At 44.5% G+C, this 26525-nt stretch overlaps 1 protein-coding gene and 1 long non-coding RNA gene across 2 annotated transcripts in view; one reads left to right on the top strand and one right to left on the bottom strand.

Annotated features, from left to right (window-relative positions):
* Window positions 1-26525, top strand: part of LOC310825732 — a 240438-nt gene that overhangs the window by 44156 nt on the left and 169757 nt on the right. The gene's annotated exons all lie outside the window — the stretch shown is intronic.
* Window positions 10784-26525, bottom strand: part of MAPK12 (mitogen-activated protein kinase 12) — a 46029-nt gene continuing 30287 nt past the window's right edge. Inside the window, exons 7-12 of the mRNA XM_083699368.1 lie at window positions 19460-19574; window positions 15246-15317; window positions 14095-14174; window positions 13751-13829; window positions 12471-12644; window positions 10784-10978 (exon numbers count right to left, since the gene is read on the bottom strand). Of these exons, the coding sequence (XP_083555494.1) occupies window positions 10908-10978; window positions 12471-12644; window positions 13751-13829; window positions 14095-14174; window positions 15246-15317; window positions 19460-19574 (591 nt within the window). The 3' untranslated portion in view covers window positions 10784-10907. The remainder of the gene's footprint in view (window positions 10979-12470; window positions 12645-13750; window positions 13830-14094; window positions 14175-15245; window positions 15318-19459; window positions 19575-26525) is intronic.

Genomic DNA, 26525 nt, shown 5'->3' with positions numbered 1-26525 from the left:
AATCGTGATCATCTTAATTAATATTACCATCATTGCATCCTCGCATGTTTCATCATCTGTCATCATAAATCTTTAAGTATTTGCAGCACACTAACAAATATGTAGGAACCATTTTCCAAGTAAACAAGATAGCATCCGGCTACCTGTCAAGGCATATTTTGCAGGTGAGCACCAGTATGTACGTGAAAAAACAGGCACTAAAATGGGCTGCCCTGTACTCCTTTAGGAATATAAATCTAAATAAAATTGGTGTCTGTTCAATAAAGGGGAATCACTCTTGTAACCAGATTGTGAAAAATACTGGACAGGAAATTAGAGATGTGATTTATCGGATGGCAAATGTTTCTACAGTTTGATATTTGTATAGAATTGGAATCCATGAAATTTTTGCTATCATAAACAAACGGTGCAAGCTGTTCAACCACGTAGCAGGCTGCCTTGGGAGGCGATGAACTCTCCTTTTCTGTTTAAGATGGATTGGTGGTTAGATGGCCATCATTGATGCTGTAGTAGTAGACTTCTTGCGTGGGCTAGGTGATATTTAGGGATACTTCCGACATTGGAGTAATATCCAATATGAGGCAGACTCATTGAAATCAATAGACATGAGTCCATTGACTTCAGTGGTCTACTCTGAGTACAACTTAGCTGGATATCACTGAGATATCACTGAATACTTGCTCTGTTCATATATGTACAGCATATATAAGCTATAAGTTATGGGGCAGATTCTGAAAATAAATACAAAATACAAAATACTGCATCCTGAAGAAGAGAGGATATCCCTGCCATGACAGGATGGAGGGAAACAAGGCTGCTATTTCTGTTAAATTGACTAAAGGAGGATGATAACTTTTTACCTCCCTTTTTGTTAGGCCTAATATCTAATGACATCCCCAGAGATAAAAAAAATGTATTCCTCTACACAACTGCAGCGGCCAGAATATTGATCACAAAGAACTGGAAGGGGAAGAAAATCTTATCATTATTAGAATGGCAAAACAAACTGCGAATTGGTAGAAAAGGCAAAAATGACGGCAATTATTAGAGGCCACTCAAATCAGAGAATAATCAAAGAGTGGGATGGAGTGAAGGAATACATGAAAAAATATTGTTCCGGAATTGAAATATTAATAGATAATGCGAAAACGTGCAGGGGTATGCAAGAAAATAACAATAGAAACAATTGAATAATTATTAAATTATAACAACACAACAAGATGGAAGAAATAAAATATTGAGATCACACATGGGTGAAGGGGAGTTGGGGGCATGTGGGAATCTATAATATTATTTATAATATAGATTTCCTAACTGCGATGTAATTACATACAGCAAAGGGAAGCCTAGAGTAATCATGTATATTTTAATTCAGGTAATCTATGTAATAGGCTTATGTTAGAAAACGAATATGGATTTTGAATTTGATGCTTGTACTTTGTTTCTTTTTGGTTTTGAAATAAAATTTAAAAAAAAACACAACTTTTTACCTCCCTTACAGAAAACGAGAGTCCCTTTATCAAATGCTTGTGTTTGTCATATCTTTGATATGCTTTGAAAAATAATGCAAACAGTGCGTAGTTTGTGCAGAACAATAACAGCAATTAAAAGTGAAAACCTGTATATTCACAGCTAGAGTGTTATCCTCTCTAAGGCACCTTCTGTAGTCAGCCAGATGATTTGGAGAGATGTCAATTAGGGTTGAAGGGAGAAGTGGCTGGGCCTGCCAGAATACAGTCTGTGTTCACTGGGGAGTTTGACTTTCATACTGATTGAGTTTGCTCTCATATCAGCCGGAGGCCAGACAGGATTGTCAGCTCTTGATGTGTGCGTGCCCTTCCTTATCGCAATCATCAGAAGTTGGCCTCAAACAGGCAGACAAAGAAAGCGCTGGGAGGCAGACAAGATGACCCTGTTGACTTTCTCAATGGACCACAAAGAGCCTGCATGCCTTTCTTGTTTACTTTCATCCAAATAAGTTGTTCCTTGGCCTTGGCACTTGTGAAGCAACTCGAGGCGTTTGTAATTCGCCACGGACTTCACAAAGCACACAAATTCAGTACGATGGGACTGTCTGGTTCTCAGCCAGATTATGGTTCAGCAAGACCGTAGGAACGTGCAGATTTCCCGAAAGGGGTTTGCAAACACTTTGCTCCTTTCCCAATTCTTTTTCACTTTTCACTATGTTCACAAGGGGGCATGTTGTTGTTGTTGTTGTTTAGTCGTGTCTGACTCTTCACGACCCCCTGGACCAGAGCACGCCAGGCACTCCTGTCTTCCACTGCCTCCCGCAGTTTGGTCAGACTCATGTTGGTAGCTTTGAGAACACTGTCCAACCATCTTGTCCTCTGTTGTCCCCTTCTCCTTGTGCCCTCCATCTTTCCCAACATCAGGGTCTTTCCCAGGGAGTCTTCTCTTCTCATGAGGTGGCCAAAGTATTGGAGCCTCAGCTTCAGGATCTGTCCTTCCAGTGAGCACTCAGGACTGATTTCCTTAAGAATAGATAGGTTTGATCTTCTTGCAGTCCATGGGACTCTCAAGAGTCTCCTCTAGCACCATAATTCAAAAACAAGGGGGCATAGGACTTGTATTTCTAAACAGCCCCCCCCCCAATGCAGTGTGACAGATCACTTTTGAAACTGAAAAGAGTCTCCAAAGTGGTTTGCAATAGCCTGAGGTGGGGGCTTCGGAGGTCAAATGGAAATTCAAAGAAAGAAGTCAAAAGTCCCATTAGTTGTGCAGGATTTTTGTTAGGGGATGCAAGCCTTTTGTTAAGGGGGGAGCAGAACCTATGTTAACTATGTATTTTTTTGGGGGGGTTGGGGGGGGAACCTGCCCCTCCCTGCCCTTCCCCGGTTACACCCCTGGATGTATTTAAAACAGACAAAAAGCAGACACTCATTGTCTAGTTTGAATTATAATCGTAACTTCGGCACCTCTTTCCTTTTCTACTGTTCTTAAGTCTCCCATTTCGCTGCCCCTGGGGACTCAGGCCAGGCAGGCAATTTTCTCTTGTTTGTTCTTCTTTTTCTCGCAGAATACAGGACAGGAAGCCTTTTATTCCAGTCTTCTGGAGGTTGGCTCTGTGAGAAAGCAGAGGTTCTCTCCCAAGGAACCTAACACAATCAGGTCATAGCGGAGATTTTATTAGCGGCACATCATTCCACGGGTTATTGTATGGCGATAACCTGGAAAGGATAAGGGACATGGGTGGCGCTGTGGGTTAAACCACAGAGTCTAGGACTTGCTGATCAGAATCCGTGCACTGCTCTGGTTCGCCAGAAGCGGCTTAGTCATGCTGGCCACATGACCCAGAAGCTGTACACTGGCTCCCTCGCCCAATAAAGCAAGACGAGCGCCGCAACCCCAGAGTCAGCCACGACTGGACCTAATGGTCAGGGGTCCCTTTACCTTTCTAACCTGGAAAGGGCCATTTTTCGCTTCCGCCATCCCATTCTGGAACCCTGTTCTGCCTGCCTTTATCAAGAGAATTAAAATAAAGTTGATGCAGGATAAAATAGGGGAGGTGTGCTGGTAAACAATAAAAGATGTTCTAGTTGTGAGTATCATTGGAAAGAATTAAGAGACTGGCATAGAAGCAGTATAGTTCAAAAATATGTCCTAAATTTGCAAAATACGACTTTCTTCAGGTAGCACTCACTCACACAAAACTGCACGCGGACACACACTCTTTACATATGGAGAGAGACAGATGAGAGCATTACATGAGTTAATTCTTCCAAAGCAGTCTAATTTCAGAAATCCATGGTAGAAAACCCCCCAAACCCAACCAGAAATAAAGGACTTCAGCACTGCCAGTCTAAACCAGAGGTTTTCAACCTTTTTTTTATTTCATGGCTCCCTTGACCAACTGCATTCTTTCTGTGGCACCTCTGTGGGGCTCAGGAGCCCAGTTATATCACCCCTTGCCTGCAGAGCTGGCAGCCTCTCACCCTTTTTCGAACACACTCCCTGTGGAGTGTTCCCTCAGCCTCCTCTCCCCTCTCTTTGGGAGTCTCTGAGATGCCCACCTCCTGTCCCAAAGAGAGGTGTCTCCTCACACTGCCCCACAGGGGCATGGGACTTGTCTGTCCATTCCCAACAGCAAGGGCTGGCAGACTGGCTGGCTGGGCTCCCTTGCCTGCTCTCTTGCGTACTCCGAGGCCACCTCGGCTCCTGGTAACCAGCACCCCCTGGCCAGCCTCAGAGGCACCATTTGCCTGGCAAGCTTGCAACAAACAACCATGTAAGCCTTTGAGAGGCAGAGACACGAGAGGGCATCAGAGGAGGGAGAGAAGGAAAGAAAGAGGGATGGAGGACCGTGTTGTCCGTGGCACCCCTGACCATCATTCAAGGCACCCCAGGGTGCCACAGCACACTGGTTGAAAACCACTGGCCTAAACAAATGTATGTGGCCTATTTACTTAATATTTTAAACTGGGCAAGAATTTAAAACTGAACAGCCCCCTAACCTGCACCGACGGCATATCATTCCTTCTATTATTATTTTTACTACAGTGGTACCTTGGGTTACATACGCTTCAGGTTACATACGCTTCAGGTTACAGACTCCGCTAACCCAGAAATATTACCTCGGGTTAAGAACTTTGCTTCAGGATAAGAACAGAAATCACGTGGTGACGGCGGGAGGCCCCATTAGCCAAAGTGGTGCTTCAGGTTAAGAACAGTTTCAGGTTAAGAACAGACCTCCAGAACAAATTAAGTTCTTAACCTGAGGTACCACTGTATTATTATTATATCACAATATAATACTATATTATACAGTGGAACCTCGGTTGTTGAACGTCATGGCCGTTTGACTTCTGAAACGTTCGACAACCGAGGCACAATTTTGCCGGTTGGCAAATTCCCTTTTTAAAAATGGAGAAACGTGATTCGGAATCCGTTCTGACTTCAAAAAAACGTTCGAAAATGGAAGGTTGTAGGCATTTGGGTTCTGAATTGTTCAGCTTCCGAAGCCGTTTGACAACCAAGGTTCTATTGTATATGCTACATGACTACTACGGTTATTATTACCATGGCTATTATTGCTATTACTGCCGTGGCTGCAAATATTTAACATTCATCAGCCATGAATGAGGTACTATACAGAACATAGCAGGCACTGCAATTTACAATAGAGGGACAAGAAAATGATAGGAGACAGTCCAAGAATTGATAGATGAAGAATATATATTTGGTAAGGTAATTATCAGGTGCCAGCAGAGGTATAGAGAAGATGAGGCATCAGTGATTCAGGAAATACTTTAATAACTAGCGACATTCCTCCTTTCTTTTGTTTTCTTTAACGATGAGTCTTCAAGACTTGAAAGCTGACTCATGTAATTTGTGTTTGCTTTCATTAAATCTATGATGATGTCGTTCCTGTTTGGGTTTTAAGGAGCGACTTAGAAGATAATATTAAATTTAACTCTATAATTAGATTAGATAGATAAATACAGATTTCTAACACTGACACATTGATCAGGATGTCTTAGAACACTTAACATATTATCAGCCGAAAATGCAGGTGCGGTCGGTAAAAACATTGGGTTGTAGTCAATTAAATTTTATTCAGAGCAGGCCAGCTGAAATCAATATTTATAGCAAATATTATGGACAGTATGGAGAGATACAAAATATGAAGTATGAAATAATATGCAGTTGAGAAGGTGGAAAATAGGAAGAATGGAGGGGAAGGTGGGAAGTCCAGAGATTCGGGAAAATTTCTAAATCTGGAAATGTAATTTGTATTGTTATAATCCTATATTTGTAAAATCAAATAAAAATTATTTCAAAAAAACCCCAAAATGCACAAAAATGGCACTTGTAGGGAGATCTTCTTTTACCTCAGTTTCCACTTTGATAGATTGCTAGCTGAGCCACAAAGCCAGTTAATTTGAAGGGTGGTTCTTTCCAATAATTAAAGTAAATGTGCATTCCTCCCTCTTCTCAAGAAACGAAAATAACTATACAGTGGTACCTTGGGTTACATACGCTTCAGGTTACAGACTCCGCTAACCCAGAAATAGTGCTTCAGGTTAAGAACTTTGCTTCAGGATGAGAACAGAAATCGTGCTCCGGCGGCCCAGCGGCAGCAGGAGGCCCCATTAGCCAGAACCAAGTTTTATTGCGGCAAAAGCCAGTGACACTAAACACCACAAGATCAAACAAAAAGAAATCAACAACAACATCAGGAAAAAAAAAGATTACACAAGGGAACTTCGCAGTGTGCCATTCAGCAGAAGAGATTTATGCTTCCTGATTACTAAAGTGCAAAATTTGGCCACCTCATATAATATTGAGCTTGAGGAATCTTCCAGGAGGTATTTTCATAGAATTTCGGGGGAGGATTCCAAATAATGTTGTAGGGGTATAAATTTTGATAAAAGCGGGCCCCATTAGCTAAAGTGGTGCTTCAGGTTAAGTTTCAGGTTAAGAACGGACCTCCGGAACGAATTAAGTACTTAACCTGAGGTACCACTGTATTTGGTATATATATAAAGTATTTTTGCTTTTACATTAATGATGTTAATCTTCGAAGATTACTCTTATTTTCTCTAACCACTAGATGGCACCTGTCACCCAGTGTTTCTCAACCTTGGGTCCGCAGATGTCATTGGACTACAACTCCCACCATCCCCGGGCTCTGGCCTTGCTAGCTAGGGATGATGGGAGTTGTAGTTCAACATCATCTGCGGACCCAAGGTTGAGAAAGGCTGCGAGGTTTTATTCATTGGAATAGAATAGACACAAAGGCAGCTGTTGCTACATCCCTTGCCTTGAGTTGAAACTCTTCAGCCTCAGTCATCCTAATCCATGGGTAGGCAAATTAAGGCCTGGGGGCTGGATCCGGCCCACTCGCCTTCTAAATTGGGCCCGTGGACAGTCCAGGAATCAGTGTGTTTTTACATGAGTAGAATGTGTACTTTTATTTAAAATGCCTCTCTGGGTTATTTTTGGGGAATAGGCATTCATTCATCCCCCCCCCAATATAGACGTGCCCCCCACATGGCCTGAGGGACAGTGGACCGGCCCCCTGCTGAAAAAGTTTGCTGACCCCTGTCTCATCTGACTAACCAAACAACTTGGTTGTTTCTTACAATTGTGCATGGATACAGGCAAGTTATAGCTGGTGATACCTTAACGTCAACAAAAGACCTTCTTTTCTGAAGCTGATGGAATTATCCCAGTTTATTAAACACAATCCATGCTTTCCAAATCCTAAGAGGAGGAACTGCTTGCAAGCAAAATGAGCATTGCTCTCAAATCAGAAAAGTACAGAATGATAGAGTATTCAGAATTATCAGAATTTCTAACTCGATGGCGGCGGTGGAGAGCGGACCATGTCTAATACAGAGATGGTCTTTGATTAGGAAACTGCAAAGAGCTGTATTTAAATTGCATTTGGGTGAGGGGAGCAAATCATGAGGAAGAGTAAATAGGAATCCATAACAACAGTGGTTTTGGAGAAGCCTCAAAATGTCCTGTTTAAAAACAAGCTATTTATGTCACAGATTTCAAGGTGCATTTGGCAATTAAAAAGAAAAATCCAAGTCAAGGGGAAATGGTTGTTTTAGTTATCAATGAATTTAGGAGAGAATCAAGCTCAGAGGCTGAAAGGAGCCAGTGTCAACATTGTTTCCTGGCTTAAGAGATTAGGAACTGTCTGTCGCTAGGTGGAAATGCTAACTTTATGTGCTGATATAACAAGAGCGGAGAGCACTGGGTGGACAGCAGGAAAATCAGGTTTGCGTGCATGAAAGTGTCTTTCATGGAGGGTCCTTCATATCTACTCATACAGCTTATTCAATAAGTATGTCACAGCTCTAAGGAAACTTTCCAAGAGAAAACCAATAATAATAATAATAATAATAATAATAATAATAATAATAATAATATTTTTTTTATTTATACCCCACCCATCTGGCTGAGTTTCCCCAACCACTCTGGGAAGCTTCCAATCAAGTGTTAAAAACAATACAGCATTAAATATTAAAAACCTCCCTAAACAGGGCTGCCTTCAGATGTCTTTTAAAGAGAAGATAGCTGCTTATTTCCTTCACATCTGAAGGGAGGGCGTTCCACAGGGCGGGCGCCACTACTGAGAAGGCCCTCTGTCTGGTTCCCTGTAACCTCACTTCTCGCAATGAGGGAACCGCTAGAAGGCCCTCGGCACTGGATCTCAGTGTCCGGGCTGAATGATGGGGGTGAAGACTCTCCTTCAGGTACACAGGACCAAGGCCGTTTAGGGCTTTAAAGGTCAGCACCAACACTTTGACTTGTGCTTGGAAACGTACTGGGAGCCAATGCAGATCTCTCAGGACCGGTGTTATGTGGTTCCGGCGGCCACTCCCAGTCACCAGTCTAGCTGCCGCATTCTGGATTAATTGCCAGTTTCCGGGTCACCTTCAAAGGTAGCCCCACGTAGAATGCATTGCAGTAGTCCAAGCGGGAGATAACTAGAGCATGCACCACTCTGGCAAGACAGTCCGCAGGCAGGTAGGGTCTCAGCCTGCGTACCAGGTGGAGCTGGTAGACAGCCGCCCTGGACGCAGAATTAACCTGCACCTCCATGGACAGCTGTGAGTCCAAAATGACTCCCTAGGCTGTGGACCTGGTCCTTCAGGGGCACAGTTACCCCATTCAGGACCAGGGAGTATCCCATACCTGCCCACCCCTGTCCCCCCAAAACAGTACTTCTGTCTTGTCAGGATTCAACCTCAATCCGTTAGCCGCCCCAACTGCCTCCAGACACTCACATAGGACCTTCACCGCCTTCACTGGTTCTGATTTAAAATGCTTTGAAATACTTGCCAGAGTACAGTGGAACGTTGGTTCTTGTATGGCTTAGCTGACGAATAAATGGGCTCCCAAATGCCGAAAACCCAGAAGTGAGTGTTCCGGTTTTCAAAAGTTTTTTGGAAGTTGAACATCTGATGCGGCTGTTGGCTATTGTTTCTGGGGTGCCGGCACCAATCGAAAGTCGCGCCTGGGTTTTCGAACTTTTCGGAAGTTGAAAGGACTTCCGGAACGGATTAAGTTCAAGAACCAAGATTTCACTGTATAGCGAAACATGAGCAGGTTGCATCTGAGCCGATGGAACAGGCAGGTTTCCCTGCAAAACCCTTCACACCACCTCTCACACTTTCGAGGACTCTGTAGGAACAATAGTGCTGTTAACACGCACCTGCCAATTTTACAAGGCAGTATGAGTGCTCACTGGAAGGACAGATCCTGAAGCTGAGGCTCCAATACTTTGGCCACCTCATGAGAAGAGAAGACTCCCTGGAAAAGACCCTGATGTTGGGAAAGATGGAGGGCACAAGGAGAAGGGGATGACAGAGGATGAGATGGTTGGATAGTGTTCTCGAAGCTATCAGCATGAGTCTGACAAAACTGCGGGAGGCAGTGGAAGACAGGAGTGCCTGGCGTGCTCTGGTCCATGGGGTCACGAAGGGTCGGATATGACTAAACGACTAAACAACAATAACATAACGTAGCTTTCTGTCTTCCAATCGGGATGCTTGAGGATTTCATTCGCTCCAGAGTTTAGCACAAACATAGGTGATTCATGCCTACCAGAAAACATCCAGATCAGAATGTAGATGTGTGGATTAATTCACAGTTATATGAAGCTTTCCTCTGCATGGCCCAGTTAACTTAAGTTTTATGATGTGGTCCCAAGCGCTGCCTTTAAAAAAGAAAGAAATTTGTGTGAAGATGTTTGAGGAAGCAGCCATGCTGTCACTTCCTGAGTAACTGTACAGAAAAACAAGATGGCTGCTTCTATGTACCAGTGGGGGCGATTATTGCCTTTCCTGTACAAGGTCCTTGCTAGGCTTGAAATTGAGGAGAGGAGAGAAAAAATAGGGCAACCTTCAAGCTTCCTAGTAAAGAGTTACTTTAAAGATACCTAAGATTTTTATTTAGTTTTTAAAAGGATTTCCCCATAAAACCCACCAAAATGGGATGGACTTCATGCACAATCTCCCTCCTCTGCCAGAAGCCTCCATGGGGTCCAACGGATCTGTGCGAGGGACACCATTGGATACAAGTGCCAGATTTATTCCATGGCATAATCTCTTATCAGCTGCAGGGCTAGGAAGTATCTTGATCTTCCTATTTGGAGCGCTGCTTCTGGCTAGGGCAGTATTAGAGAGGCTGATGGATTTGACCTCGCACAAGTTTTAACCTGATCTTTCAAAACGAGAATTTTGATTAAGTTTCTGTGATTTTCTTTCCCTTGACTTGTCGCTCTCCCAAAGAACTGTTTGTCAAGAAAACTGATGCCCTCCATTGGGCTCTCTCTCTTCGAAACAAACCTCTCTGCGAATGCTTAAAGTAGGCTGTTTGGCAACGAGAACGTAACATACTTTTTTTTTTTACACCATCTCAGTTTGAAAAGTGGTTGAGGAACTTCATTTCACACAATTCATTTCTTGTCCATGCCAGCAAGTCCTGGTCTTGCTGCTACGGCAGGAATTGACGTAAACCGCTTAACGGTAGAAAAAGGGTTCGGGTATCCATGTGAACACATGCTGGCAATGTTTCCTAAATGAAAAACGTAGCTTGTGAAGCAGCCCACCAGAAATGGTAGCTATACAGAGAACCTGTAACATGTTGTGAGAGCTTTGTGGTTGTGAGAGAGGGAAATACATAATCTAAGGTATAAGCAATGTGCGGCAGAAACAAAATATTCACCCAGTCGTGGTGCGCTGCTTATGATGGCATTGGGTTCCTAGCTGAAGTCCGGAATGCAAATATTCCCTCAGAATACAGGTTAGACAGATTACATCCAGTTTATTTATAAAAAGGTTTGTACAATTAAATTATATATATATATATTTAAAATTTTACACCCTCCTTCCTTCATTTGATTTCTAAGGAAATTGGTCCCTGTGGTTTCACACTGCTGTCTCTTTCGACTCGGGCAACTGCGGAGGCTTAAAGTTTGTCACTTCTTTGAATGTGATGCCTGGGGGAAAAAGAAAGAAAAAGAATTGCTTTCACATCCAGAGAAATAATGATTCACATCCCTATTACTTATTGTGAAGTACCACCAGACAGGGAAAATATCCCACCTCCATCATTGACAGTGTGAGGGCCTCTGATTTAGCTATAATTAATTATATGTTAATAACATCTATATCAGGCCTAGGCAAATTCGGCCCTCCAGCTGTTTTGGGACAACAGTTCCCATCATCTCTGACCACTGGGCCTGTTAGCTAGGGAGTTGTAGTCCCAAAACATCTGGAGGGCCGAGTTTGCCTAGGCCTGATCTATATCTTCATTATTACCTATAATATATATATATATATATATATATATATATATATATATATATATGTATATGTATATGTATATGTATATGTATATGTATATATATATATATAAAACCTATTATAGGTTTTACAACAGGTCAGACTGGCTTGATGAATCAACAGCAGCGAAACCAAAACAATGCAAGAGGAAAAGGTAGATCACATGACAATTGAGTGGAGAGCCATAACTCAAGTTGTCAAGCACAGACTTTGCAAATAGAAGATGCCAGATCCTATCTCAGGCATATCTTCTTAAAATTGCAGGAATTAGGGCTCAGAATTAGGGCTTAAGACAGGAAGCTGTTCTAATGGAAACTTTCTACAATGGCTTTCTACATTACGTCTGCCATTCTTAGGCCAGCGATGGAGAATCTGTGCCTCTCCAGATGTTACTGGATATAGCTGCCACCATCCTAACTATTGGTCATGCTGGCTAGGGCTGATGGGGGTCAGAGTCCAATTGCACCTGATGTCCATAGATTCCCCATCCCTGGCCTAAGACCCGTTTCCCAAACGTGGGTCTCCAGCTGTTTTTGGACTACAGTTCCCATCATCCCTGACCGCTGGTCCTGATAGCTAGGGATGATGGGAGTTGTAGTCCAAAAAACGGCTGGAGACCCAAGTTTGGGAAACAGTGGATTAGGCAATATGTGGCAGTCTGATTTGTTGCACAATACAAATGTTGATAAATAGGTCATGAACATGGGGGAACGGAAGTAGGATGGAAAGAAAAACTATACAGAACCAATGAGGGCTGGAGGGGGGAGGACACATATCGAAATCCCCTGCATTGGATTTCTAAATTCACCTGAAGCATATTTTAATTACAGTGGTACCTCTGGTTAAGTATTTAATTCGTTCCGGAGGTCCGTTCTTAACCTGAAACTGTTCTTAACCTGAAGCACCACTTTAGCTAATGGGGCCTCCTGCTGCCGCCGCGCCGCTGGTGCACGATTTCTGTTCTCATCCTGAAGCAAAGTTCTTAACCTGAAGCACTATTTCTGGGTTTAGCGGAGTCTGTAACCTGAAGCGTATGTAACTTGAAGCGTATGTAACCCGAGGTACCACTGTATAAGCCTATTTTCCCAAGAGCCTATAGATGTTTTCTGTCCTAGCCTGAAGATTGCCAAAATGTACCAAACGCACATTTCCACTCATCCAGCGGCAGATCCATGTTGTCAAAAGTGTCGTCGTATTTCTCTGCTTCGGTTTCCTCTTCAGGATCGTGAATGGCTTCAAAGTAAGGATGGGCTAAAGCTTCTGCAGCCGTCACTCTCTTCTCTGCGTCTAACACCAGCATCTTCTCCAAAAGGTTCACAGCTGGATCAACAAAGGAGAGGGCAAGCACTAAGACCCAGCATGAAACGTAATGATCTTAATTTTCCAGCAGCAAGTCAGGTTTAAGGAACTAATACTGAGCTTAACTATGCTAACGGACGATCATATAGATCAGGAGTGGCTTTTGCATTTTCAGAGGCCACTCAGTTCCATGGGATAGAAGCAAATTCACCCAGTGCTATACCAGCTGCACTGGTTCCTGGTGGAGTACAGGGTCAGGTTTAAGGTGCTGGTTTTAACCTTTAAAGCCCTATATGGTCTAGGACCCTCATATTTACAGGACCACCTCTCCTGGTTCGCCCTACGGAGGACCTTACGGTCCACAAACAATCATACTTTTGAGGTCCTGGGCCTCAAGGAGCTTAGACTGGGCTCGACCAGGGCCAGAGCCTTTTTCTGGTGCAATATTACAATAAAACCAGATGAAGCATGGGAACTGTCACACAGCTTTTGAGGATATTTATTTCTGCCTTACTAATGAAACCAGGACACGGGTGGCACTGTGGTCTAAACCACTGAGCCTAGGGCTTGCTGGAAGGTCGCGGTTCGAATTCCTGCGAGGGGTGAGCTCCCATTCTTCGGTCCCAGCTCCTGCCAACATAGCAGTTTGAAAGCACGTCAAAGTGCAAGAAGATAAATAGGGACCACTCCGGCGGGAAGATAAACGGCGTTTCCGTGTGCTGCTCTGCTTTGCCAGAAGTGGCTTAGTCATGCTGGCCACATGACCCAGAAAAACTGTCTGCGGACAAACATCAGCTCCCTTGGCCAGTAAAGCGAGATGAGCGCCGCAACCCCAGAGTCATTTGTGACTGGACTTAACTGTTGGGGTCCTTTAACTTTTAATGAAACAGTAACTTTCTCTTACACCACACCTTGTTTAAATTTGGCCGTTCTAATGGGAGATTGATTAATTCAGATGGGGATAAATATCCTGCACAGAGCAATGTCCAGATAGCAGCAAAATTCTTGGAAAAGCTTGTTAGAAAAGGACAGAAAGTATCTGCCCAACTTCAATTACACTTAATTGTTCACTGCCATGTTATACCGCACAGCTTCATTATTCGTTACGTGCATCTATATTTACTTACCTAAAGGATTTGCATACTTCAAGATAGCAGCAAAGTCTTTTTTCTGCACTTTTGGAAGGCTTTTGATATAGTTTTTTGCCTTGAAAGAAGCCAAAACAGGATGTTAACATTTACAATAAAGAAATGACATTGAATTTAGTCTCAGTGCTATCCATGGAGTACAAATTTAGTTGTGTCTCAAACTACTACATAATAATAAAAACGATCCTCCAAAACAAAGGTACAATGAAAATTACTATGAAAAAGCATATACGCCATCTCTCACCTGAACTGGTGCAATGCACATGGCATTTCTGAATTTGCACTTTGTCCTTAAGAAATCAGAGAAAGCAAGAGCTACTTACATCTTGACTCTGCAGTTTCTGAACAAAATCTTGAGTTGGCGTGCCTGTTACTTTCATTATTTCTGTGAGCTGGTCCAGGTCTGAATGCCAAAGTCAGGAGTCAAATCTTCAGTATGTATGTCAAAATAAAAAGCATGTTGTAACAGATCCGGTTTTTCTTGCTATTAATACTGGAACATACAACACGTGTAAAAAGGAGAGGTGTTTTAGATGGTCTTGGCTTCTACATGCCAAAGTCTACTGGTCTCTTATACCTTCTCAAAACCACAGCTGGCTAAGGATGACTTCTGAATACCATTCAGAGATAGCAATGGGGAGGACACTTCATAGTTCAGATTTGGACCTGACAGTATCACAGAAAAACATGTTTGCACAAAGACTTGAATGAGATTATCCCCCCTCTTTTATTGTCCTTTCCGGGTCGCCCAACCACTGACACAGTGTCCTTTCTCTTGGCAGATCAAGATGAGCAGGTGACAGCAAAGGCTGCAAGGTTTTTATCTGGGGCATTCAGAATAAGATCCACCATTTGACTATTAATTCAAAACCCTAAAATGTATTTTATAGAATTGACTTTTTATTTCTATTCTTTGTATATCGTATTGCTGTTTTATTGCTATGGCCAATGGCTGATGCAAATAAAGATTCATTCATTCATTCATTCGTTTCCACAAGCTTTTATAAGCCACATTAGAGCTCAGATAGTTCTACACTTATTTTTCAAAACTGGTTATAAGAACTTTCTGCAAGTTTTGATGGCAGCCTTCCTTAGCTTTAGCTGTCCCTGACTTTCAGTAATACTTGCTGAGCTTCTATGTTGTCCCACAGCAGGGAAGGAAGGGACAGATAAGTTGTAAAGCATAGCTGGCAACCAAGTATATATGATAAACTGGAAAAACCAGCACTGCATGCCAGGGAGTCTTACAAATGTGAATTTCTACTTGCAATTAGTAATGCAAAGCAGCCATGATGTACTATTAAGTTTCCCTCTTTGCAAATTTTGGCCAAAACACAAACGTAAAAACATTTGGAAGCAAGAAGCTAAAGGGATAATTATTTGTTTAAAGTGTTTCTGAACTCACACACTTTTGACACCCAGATTCTTACATACTTCTACATCTTAATGCCAAGTGTTCGCCGTGAAAGGATACGATCGTTGCCTTTGAAGAGAGGCCTTCCCGTGATCATCTCAGCCATGATGCAGCCCACTGACCAGATGTCAACTGAAATACAGAAAATGATTACGTTAAATTGCTGTGCGAGACCTTCAGCTTATGCCTGTGCTTTATGCAGAAAAACAAATCGTTTTAGAGGCAAGGCACATAAAGTTTGCAATTGCAAAATGTGCATTTGGTTTCTGCAAGAGGAGTAGCTCCTTGACACAACCCAATGTGTGCTTTTGGGGGAGCTGTGGAGGACTGGATTACAAATGTTCCTTTTCTACTTTCAAGAGTGAGCAACTATGGATGAACGCAGCAAGTTGTGATTCTGAGTTGGGGCCTGTGGCGTTTGCCTCCTAGGTGGGTCATAAGGAAAGGGCTAAATGAGTGTGATGTAATTGGCCAGTGGGAACCCAAGGGGAGGAGTTAGAGTTAGAGTTGGAGTTGTGTGGAAGTCAGTTGAGAGTTGGGAGTTGGAGAAGGAAGAGGGCGGATAAGTCTGTGGGTTGGTCGAGTTGTGTTGTGAGAGAGTGAGAGGAACTGTTAGGTGGAGTCAGATAGATAGTTGGGATAATCAGTTTGAAGTTGTTAGGAACGTATAGGTCAGTAAAGAAACTAAGATTAAGAAACTGACAAGAAAAATTAACTGAAACCTTAAACTTGTTCATGCTTATAAAAATAAACTTGATTATTTGTTAATGTTAATAACTGTCTGGACAACGTGTGTACCCGAGAGAAACAGGTTGGTGGCAGCGAAGAGGCAATCACAGTGGTGGCACAGGGATCAATAGACCGTCAAATGTCCGGGGACCCTGTGGGATCGCCACAGGGCCATCCACTCTTGTCATTAACTTTTCATTTATTTAATACACCTCATCATTTCTCTATGGAGCTCAAGGTCAGGGGTCAGCAAACTTTTTCGGCAGGGGGCCGGTCCACTGTCCCTCAGACCTTGTGGGGGGCTGGACTATATTTTGAAAAAAATATATGAATGAATTCCTATGCCTCACAAATAACCCAGAGATGCATTTTAAATAAAAGGTCACATTCTACTCATGTAAAAACACGCTGATTCCCGGACCGGATTTAGAAGGCGATTAGACCAGATCCAGCCCCCGGACCTTATTTTGCCTACCCATGCTCTAGGTCAGCAGTTCTCAACCTGTGGGTCCCCAGATGTTGTTGGACTACAACTGCCATCATCCCTGAGCTCTGGCCTTGCTAGCTAGGGGTGATGGAAGTTGTAGTACAACATCTGGGGAGCCACAGGTTGAGAAAGACTGCTCTAGGTGGTGTGGTTAGTTCTCTCCCTGCCCCATTTTACCCAAGGGATCCTGTGAGGAGTGCTAGGTTGAGAGATGGTGACTGCCCAGGTCACCCAGTGAGCTTCATAGCTGAATGACTACTTGAGGAAGGGCAGTAACTCCGCAGTAGAGAATCCACTCTGCATGCAGAATGACTCAAGTTCAGCATCTCTAGGTAGGGCTGAGAACCTCACCTGTCTGAAACCTTGGGGAGCCACTGCCAAGTTAGGGTAGAAGAGTTTGGATTTGATATCCTGCTTTATCACTACCCAAAGGAGTCTCAAAACAGCTAACATTCTCCTTTCCCTTCCTCCCCCACAACAAACACTCTGTGAGGTGAGTGGGGCTGAGAGACTTCAGAGAAGTGTGACTGGCCCAAGGTCACCCAGCAGCTGCATGTGGAGGAGCGGAGACGCGAACCTGGTTCCCCAGATTACGAGACTACCACACATAACCACCACACCACACTGGCTCTCTGGGTAGAGACAATGATGAGTTAAGACGTTCCAGCAATCTGACTTGGTATAAGTTCTTAACTGCTCTGATAAATAGTGCTTTAGGCAGTTCTGCACACGATGAAGTGCAGTTCTGCAGTGATGTCCAAACTTTTTTCAAAGAGGGCCAGATTTGATGAAGTGAACATGCTTGAGGGCCAGTCAAAGTTGTTGAGCTTTTTTAGGATTTTGCCACAAAGTTGTTGACCTTTTTTAAGCATTGCTCCCCCCCAAAAATTATTGGGTTGAACTTACATTTACCTTACGTTATGCCACGCCCCCTGGCCAACCAGATTGGTTGACCCAAGGAGAGACGCAGTGAAGAGCTCCGTGACGAGCCCGCAACACCATTTGCCTGGTGAAGAGAAATGGCTTTGGCAGAGCATTGGCTCCTGGGCAGTGCAAGCCAAGCAGCAGGCGCTCAGGGGCCGCAACAGATTCATTTCTCAGAACAGCTTGTGGGGGGTGAATTAAATCGACCAGCGGGCCAGATTTGGCCCCTGGGCCGGACTTTGGGCATGCCTGCTGTAGAGGGACTCGTCAACCTGGGAAGGTAGCCCATCTAGGAGAAGGACAACACTGATCCTAAACCTCTGCTGCCTTGTGGGATATCTTCAGAAGAAGAAAAGGCTAACAAGTAAATCCTACACAAATCTGGAGTGCCGGCCCTAAAACGGTTGGATGGTGCCTTTGTACGCCTCTTTCCGGCAGCTCCTGCAGCCAGGTAGAGGTAAAGGTAAAGGGACCCCTGACCATTAGGTCCAGTCATGGCCGACTCTGGGGTTGTGGCACTCATCTCGTTTTACTGGCTGAGGGAGCCGGCATACAGCTTCCAAGTCATGTGGCCAGCATGACTAAGCCGCTTCTGGCGAACCAGAGCAGCGCACGGAAATGCCGTTTACCTTCCTGCTTGAGCGGTACCTATTTATCTACTTGTACTTTGACGTGCTTTCGATCTGCTAGGTGGGCAGGAGCAGGGACTGAGCAACGGGAACTCACCCCGTCGCAGGGATTCGAACCGCCAACCTTTTGATCGCTGTGTTTCTCTGCTCTCCTTTGGACCACATCAGCGAGGCCAAGAAGGGGCCTTGTTGTTTAGGCAGCCCAGGACCTCCATACAAACTGCCCGGGCTTGCGCCCCGGGGAAGTAACTTCAGTGCTGCTTTGGCAGTGGTTTGACTTCACCCCTGGAGGCACACTCCATTGTTTCTCAACACAAATCATAGAACTGTACAGTTGGAAGGGACCATTTGGGGAGGGGTCATCTAGTTTAACCCTCTGCAATGCAGGAATCTTTTGCCCATGACCATGAGATGAAGAGTCTCATGGTCTATTGACTGAGCTATCCCAGATGCAGATGCCAATGGCTGATTTATTGTGCAACGAGCATTCAAAGGCATCAACTGACTTCAACAGAAGTGCGGTTGAGTAGGCAACCAATGGTTAGCACTCAAGAGAAATGTAAAGGACTACAGCAGCGGTTCTCAACCTGTGGGTCCCTAGATGTTGTTGGACTACAACTCCCATCATTCCTAGCTAGCAAGGCCAGAGCTCAGGGATGATGGGAGTTGTAGTCAAACAACATCTCGGGACCCACAGGTTGAGAACCGCTGGACTACAGGAAAGGGTGGATGAGTACTGGAGGCAGGAACAGCTTAATAATACAGTGGTACCTCGGGTTACATACACTTCAGGTTACATACGCTTCAGGTTACAGACTCTGCCAACCCAGAAATAATACTTTGGGTTAAGAACTTTGCTTCAGGATGAGAACAGAAATCGTGCTCTGGCGGCGTGGCGGCAGCAGGAGGCCCCATTAGCTAAAGTGGTGCTTCAGGTTAAGAACAGTTTCAGGTTAAGAACGGAGCTCAAGAACGAATTAAATACTTAACCCGAGGTACCACTGTAATAACAATGATGATGATGATGATGATGCTTTGGTCCAGCAAATGGATATAGGAACAGGAGTATCTGCCAGTATCTGCAAGACTGTATCCATTGCCTGGGACTGAAGTTGTTCTAGGAAGTTAATAAGGACACTGAGACAATGAGAAGGCAGGCTGAAAGCCAGGCATACCCTGAGGTAGCTAGATTGCCATATGGCAATACCTTGGAACCCATGAATGGTAGAAAATGTTCCTTGATTTCCCGAGGGGAAGCTGGAATTGTTTCTCAAGACACCTGGAAGGCCTCCACGGAAGTTAACAGCTGCCCTCATTTTTGTTCCAGATATAAACAGACTGAGAATTGCAATTAGCACAATAGAGATCAGGGGATTATGTACAAAGCAATACCCCTTTGGTTGGTATTCCGAGAGACAAATGTAAGCACAGGGTAGCTTTGTGTAATGATGCCACTAGAAGAGCTCAAGTTACAGTGTTAATCTGAGCACAAACACGACAATTACCTGTTTGTGTATAATGCATCCAGTTAAGTATAACTTCTGGGGCTCTGTACCATCTGGTAACCACGTAGCCAGTCATCTCGCTATCTGTATGCCTTGCTAGCCCAAAGTCCAGAATCTGTTACAGAGGAACCAAAGACGCATTCAATTTGCAGCTCCAAATTAGTCATAAACACATCGAAAACAGGGGTGGCAGAGAAGCAGAACGCGTTAAACCGATGTTCTAGCATGGCAATTGAAAAAATCACATTGGTAATAAACATGCAAAATTACACTCCTGATTGCCATTATAATGCTGAGGAGGAAACAGTGCTGTTGTGCTCTGTTAAGCGAGAAGAAAAATACTTTTCTTCTTTGCTAAGAGGTCCAGATCGAGGGCTCTGTCCCAGCATCTGTTTTCAAAGCCAGAATATATGAAGCGAAAGGAAAATTAATCACTTTGAATGATGGTTTAAAGACCTATGGGGCTAAGATTCATGCTATGATAATTGGGTTGAGAAATAAGGGGCAACATTTCTCCCTTTTCCTGCTGCAGCCCCTAGGACCTCCGTTTCAAAGGGGAGAAAACAGCAAATACATCATGAAGAGAGCACAACAGAGGTTATATTTTCTGAGAATCCTCCGGAAAAACAATCTCTCAAAGGACCTGTTGATGGCATTTTACCATTGTACTGTTGAGAGTGTATTAACTTATGGTCTCTGTGTGTGGTTTGGGAGCTGCACGGTCAGGGAAAAAACAATGCTGTCCAGGGTTGTAAAGACTACGGAGAGAATAATTGGGTGCACTCTTCCCACCTTGGATCAAATCTACGCTTCCAGGTGCCATAGGAAAGCTGCAGAGATAGCGCAGGATAGTGCACACCCCGGAAATGATCTCTTTCAGCTTCTGCCTTCTGGAAGAAGGTACAGGGTTATAAAGACTAGGACTAGCCGCCTGAGAAACAGTTTCTATCCAAATGTGATTTTGGTTTTAAACGCAGTGTAAGGAGTCTCAATGGGAGTGTATTGTATTTTTAAAATGGGGTATCAGAGTTTTTAGGGGGCCAGGTTGGGATAGCAGGCTTGTTGGTTTTGAATGTCTTATGTAGATTCCCCCCCCCCCCCAATTTTGTTGTTCTGTATGGGACAATGACAATAAAGAGTATCGTATCATATTGTGGGATCCTGTGGAAAAGTCAGAATGTGGAAGGAAGGTGGTGCAGGGAGAATTAGTGGAGATCACCTCTCTTCCTCTCGCATTAAAAGATGTTGCCGATAGATCGCCATTGCTTACTTAGCACCAACTAGGCAAAGAAATGTTAGTCATGGGTCCCAGAAGTGGTGGCAAGGTGCATTCGATACTTCTACTCTTAAGTCTCTTATTTTAAAAAGACCATACTCTGGGTGATGGGAACCATGCGTATCCACCAATATCTATGAGGTTGTGTGTAGGGATGATCGCAGAGTGGGGAGTGGGGTCCGGAGGGAGCACACTCCCCACCCGCAGGCAGCCTCAGTCTGCCTGCACGTGTGACCTTGGGGTGCAGAGCACACACACCCCTCACAGACAAAGCCATGGCTGTCTGAACACTGTTGCCTCTGTCTAACCTTTTGTGGTCACAGTAGTCTGTGACGCCCTGTCTGTAACCTTTGTCTCTGAGACCTTTTGTCTCCTTTGTCATACACTGTGCAAGGGGAAAATGACGCGGTGGAAACAGGTGCCAAAATAATTTTGTACCACCCCACGATCTCGGGACCGGAAGATGTGAAAAGGTCACAGCCCAAAATGTATCTGCCTGGTTTGCATATTTGTCTCAATAAAAGGAGGCTCCACAGGGCTGGCCGGCAGCTTGCATGCAGCTCACCTGTGCGCAGCTCACCTGCATTATCAACTCCTGCCTCATGTCCATCACTTCAGTTGTGTGTACATCCTTTCCCATTGCACCCAGTTCGATACTTATTTATGGAGGTTTGTGCTCACAGACACTATGGGATGGTCAACAGTGGTTGACAGCATCAGACTGTTAAGCACACAAAGGAATCTTAAGCACTGTTGAGCTCTCTGCTGCAAGAAGTCCCAGGGCAGGATCCTTTCATAACTTGCAGAGGCTACTTTAAAATAAAAGGATAGCAGTCTAAGGCTGTACACACAATAAGCATAATTTCGCCTGGTGCTCTGCAAACTGTCGCTGAAGCACAGGCTGCAGTTACTTGCAAGGATTTAAAACGCAGTTACACCAGATCTGTGTAATATGATTACAAAGGCTGGCTGCAGTCACAAGCCCTTCAACCCTTCGGTTAAGAGACGGTAATTTTTCCGCAGGGCTTACGCTTCACTCTTAAAATGTTTCGGGGTTAATAAGGTCTGCTTGTTTTGACAGCGGTGTTTTACACTACAATTCTGTCACAGATAATAGGTCTGTGGAGCATTGCTGATTTCTTAAAAGATGGATGTGCTACAAAGCAGTCTCCTCTTGGGAACTGAATGGTGTTTTTAAAGCATGAACCGTCAATTACTCAAACTTCCTTGCATTAAAAAATAAAATAAATCAATTTTGTAAACCTTAAGTTTCCTATCTGTCAGCTGTAGTCTATTTTTAGGTCAAAATCTGACGTTTCAACCTTGGGTGTCAAGCAGGAGGGCTGGAATCAGTTAAGGTTCCTGCTGAAACAATTTCATTATTTATTATTTTATTTATTGTTTATTTCATATTTTGCTAAGGTATGATTTCAAAGGATGGAGAACCACCTGACTGCTAAATCTACACAATGTCTTCTTCCTCTTTGGTGATCACTCATAGCTGAGTAAGATTGTCTTCCACAAACAAGGTCTTAATACTGAGTCTGTAAGTGACTGTGGAGGCCAATTCTGGATCCACACATCCTTCCACAGTGGGGACATTGGTTTCCGGGTGGGAGTTGATCATGGTGAGGGTTTGCCAAGCGTGCCTTCCTCTTAGCACTTTTCTCCCTTTCATCCTGAGTTCAAGTGTCTTCAAAACCCATGACACCTTTGGTAAAGGCTGTTCTCCAATTGGAGCGTTTGGAGACCAGTGTTTCACAGTTGTTTATACCACATTTATTTTAGATTTGCCTTGAGAGAGTGCTTGAACCTCTTTTGTTAACCACGAGCATGACGCTTTCCATTTTTAAGTTCGGAAGAGAGTAGTTGCTTTGTAAGACCAGCCCAACGACGTTGATGCTGAAGAATCATCACTTTGTCACTTGTAATCTTTGCTTCTTCCAGTACACTGGCATTAGTTCACCTGTCTTCCCAAGGTTACAGATGACTCCCCAATTACACAGGTTTATGTTCTGGTTCCCCCGCTTGCTAAGTGAAAATCCCCTAAGTGGAAAGCACCCTCTATACACTCTTTAAATGCCATTCCTGCCAGTCTCTCTCCAATCCAAAAAATAAATAAACACTTGTTCTTGTGTAGAGGAATGAGCTGCATTGGCCACGGCCACACAAGTTGCCTCAGCTCCCTCAGCAGGAGTGGTGACAATTTCACCCTGATGCCTCGCAGGGCTGGGGCTGATGCGTTTGTTCTTCTCTCCATGCGCCGGGCACTGGTGGTGGAGGGACTCAAGAGCGGTGGTGGTTTCATTCGCAATATACAGTTTGGTGAAGGCACCATTGTGGTCTGGCCATCAAACCGGTCCCATCGATACGTCGCCCAGGCCTACTTATTTCCATCAAGAAACAGCAACCACAGACTTAGGCACACATTCTTCGACAACAAATGCAAATTGAAAACAATCTCTCTCTCTCGCTGAATCTGACATCATTGCTAACCCTTCCCAAGTTTCAGCACTGGCGACAGAACCACTTGCAGTGAAACAACTGCTTTGTTTCAGAGAAATGCAGATGTCTACTTGGTTTTGATATCCTTGTTCACACTGAAAAGCACTTTCCCAAGGATCAGGGGATTTATCTGAAAGAGACTATTCATTATATGAAGGGGATCACGGACGTTGTCTCTGCATACTAGTTGTTTTTTTTCTGGCAACAGTAAGTGGCAATTCTAGTTCACAGAAGTGGTTTTGTGGTTGTTTTTTTTGAACTGCACAATTGAATGATAAAAGGCAGCAATACTTAACACATCAGTCAGATCGATCACTCTTTTCCCACTTCCCTTTTAACTTAAACCAATTATTTTATCGAGAAAGTTGCAATTACATAGTCAATGCCATTCTATTAATGCCACAATTCAGCAGTGTGCTTGGAAGGGTTTGGTTGTCTTCAGGTTATGGGCTTGTGTGTTTCTGCTGCTGCTGCTGCTGCTGCTGCAGCTGCTGCTGCAGCTTCCTAATGTTCAAATCCAAATATTTATATACCCAACACTCCCTTTAGCACTAATAGAATATAAAATGTAGCTCGGCAGTTCAAAGATCCAGGAACCAAGTGACTGCTGTTTGTGGCAAGGAGACAAGCAGGAGAGAGTAAGAGGAAAGACTTCCAATCCCATCACCATCTACAGCAGGAGTCGGCAACGTGCGGCCCGTGGGCCGGATGCGACACACAAAAACCATTTTACCAGCCCCCGAGCCGCCCGTTTGGCGAGCCCCCCAAGCACTGCACTAAACTGATGCAGCGCAGTGTGGGGACTCGCCAAGCGGTGCCGAAAATCGCACCTGCACATATACCAGAAATTGTGTCTGCGCATGTCCAGATGCTGAAAATCGCTTCTGTGCAGGCGTGATTTTCGGCATCACACTGCGCCAGTCTGGCCCACGGATGATCTCTGTGGGAGTGATCTGGCCCATGGCCGGTAAACCTTGCCGATCCCTGATCTACAGCTACCCACTCCCTGCTAGTCTTGCACCAGCTGAGCCTTTCACCGTTAGGCAAGCCAGCGCCAGCAGCTGAGAGCAGCTTTGACCTCTTTGACCTCTGCACCTGCAGCCAGGCTACATCTCCTGGCTGCAGCATCAGCTACAAAGCAGAGACAGGGCCAAAGCTACAATTGTTTTAACTGTTTTAAAATTGCATGGGGTTTGCATGTGGCTGGGAGAGCAGTGGGGGCCCCAGTTACAGTGGTTCAGGATTCAGGAAGATTTGGTGTGAGAGGTGGGGCAGGCTGGGTAAGAGGCACATGGGACAGGCAGTTAGTGACTGTGCTGTGTGCCAGACCCTCTTCCAACCTGGGGAACTGTGCCTGTCCTATCAGCCAGCCCACAGTGGCACGGGTGGCACTGTGGAGTAAACCACTGAGCCTCTTGGGCTTGTCAATTAGGAGGTCGGTGGTTTGAATCCCCGCAATGGGGTGAGCTCCCGTTGCTCTGTCCCAGCTCCTGCCAACCTAGCAGTTTGAAAGCATGCCAGCGCAAGTAGATAAATAGGTACCACTGCGACGGGAAGGTAAACAGCGTTTCCGTACGCTCTGGTTTCCATCACGTGTTCCGTTGCACCAGAAACGGTTTAGTCATGCTGGCCACATGACCCGGAAAGTTGTCTGAGGACAAACACCGGCTCCCTCGGCCTGAAAGCGAGATGAGCGCCACAACCCCACAGTTGCCTTTGACTGTACTTAACCATCCAGGGGTCCTTTAACTTTTATCAACAAGCCCTCAGGTCTGTTGCTGCCATCGCTGAATGCCAAGTTGACTCTGAGTAAGACTTGCCTTATCCATTATCTGATTATGAATGAGGAAGCCAATCTGGTCTGCATCACTGAGACCTGGGATGAAGTTGGGTCTCACCCAGCTATGCCCACTCAGTGCAACATCAACATAGGAAGTGAAGTTGCTTTGGTCTATACAAATTCTCTTTCTCTCCCTCCAGGCTCTCTGTCCAGTTGGGAACATGTGTTCCTGGCCCTGGGCAACTGGGATGGATTAGGGATTCTGCTGGTTTACCGCCCATCTTGCTGCCCAGCAGTCTTCCTGCCTGAGCTGACACAGCCGGTCTCAGAGGCGATATTGAGGACTCCCCGACTGCTGGTTTTGGGAGGGCTTCAACAGCCACGCTGAGGTGATTGCTCAAGAGCTTTTATTGCAGGGGAAATAATCCAACTGCATGCACAGAACGAGCAATTTTAGTTTTGGAAAGACAGTAAGAATGTTGAATTAAGAGCCTTTCCAGTTGGTTCCAAAAAAATACAGATTTTCTTCTTGACACTTTAGTGACAATACCTCAACCCAGTAGCACTGTAATTCCTGCTTATTATTTCATGCAGCTAAGTAAAGTACCTCTGGCAAAGTTTATTCCACGCAAGCAAATGCTCAGCTCTGCCGTCCTCTTATAAACAATGAACCTCGCAGCATCTTGGGTGAAGTCCAATAATTACCAATGAAACCGGTCGTGCATGGCCCTCTAAAAAAGCAGCTAATTGCCTATGGTGCAAGCAACCTTACCTTAGCCAGTAATTATGAATTATGTTATTTCAGGCTTCAAGACACACTGGGCTAGTTTGGACAATCGTATCTCGACTTAATAAGCCAAGATATGAACAGGCCTTATGGCCGCACACAGAGCCCTTCATGTGAGGAGGCAAAGCCGCAAAGTTCTCAGTTAATTATAATTTCTGGTCTGGGAAACTACAGTGGAACCTCGGTTTTCAAGCGCCTCAGAAGCCAAATGTTTCAGAACCTGGACACTGAAAACCTGGAAGTAATTGCTTCAGTTTTCGAATGTGCCTCAGAAGTTGAACGGCTTCCGAGACGCGCTTCTCAATTTTCGCCATTGAAATTGCTGACAGCCCTTTGCGCCTTGGTTGTCGAACGTTTCAGAAGTCAAATAGTCTTCTGGAACTGATTACGTTCGACAACTGAGGTTCCACTGTATTAAACTTCAAACGGTGGATCAATACACTGGCTATATCAAACCTGTCAACTATAGTTTCCTGGATGGGATGAAATGGGTAACCAGAGTTAAGCAACCTATTTCTTGGCTTGCTTAACTCATTTCTGCCAACCCTTGTGAACTTATGACCCAAACACTACCATTATTCTATTACTTCAGAAGAGATTCAAAGGAAGTACCACAAAATAATTATATACTACCCTGCACCACCCTCCCTTTGAAAGGCTCCTATCACATTAGTTCCAAGGTCCTACTACCAAATTCCCCCACATCCATTTCTATATC

Source organism: Podarcis gaigeae (assembly GCF_964106915.1).
Source record: "Podarcis gaigeae genome assembly, chromosome: 10".
Lineage (NCBI taxonomy): Eukaryota > Metazoa > Chordata > Lepidosauria > Squamata > Lacertidae > Podarcis > Podarcis gaigeae.
Note: the sequence above shows the minus strand (reverse complement) of the source record. Positions and strands in the feature narration are given on the sequence as shown.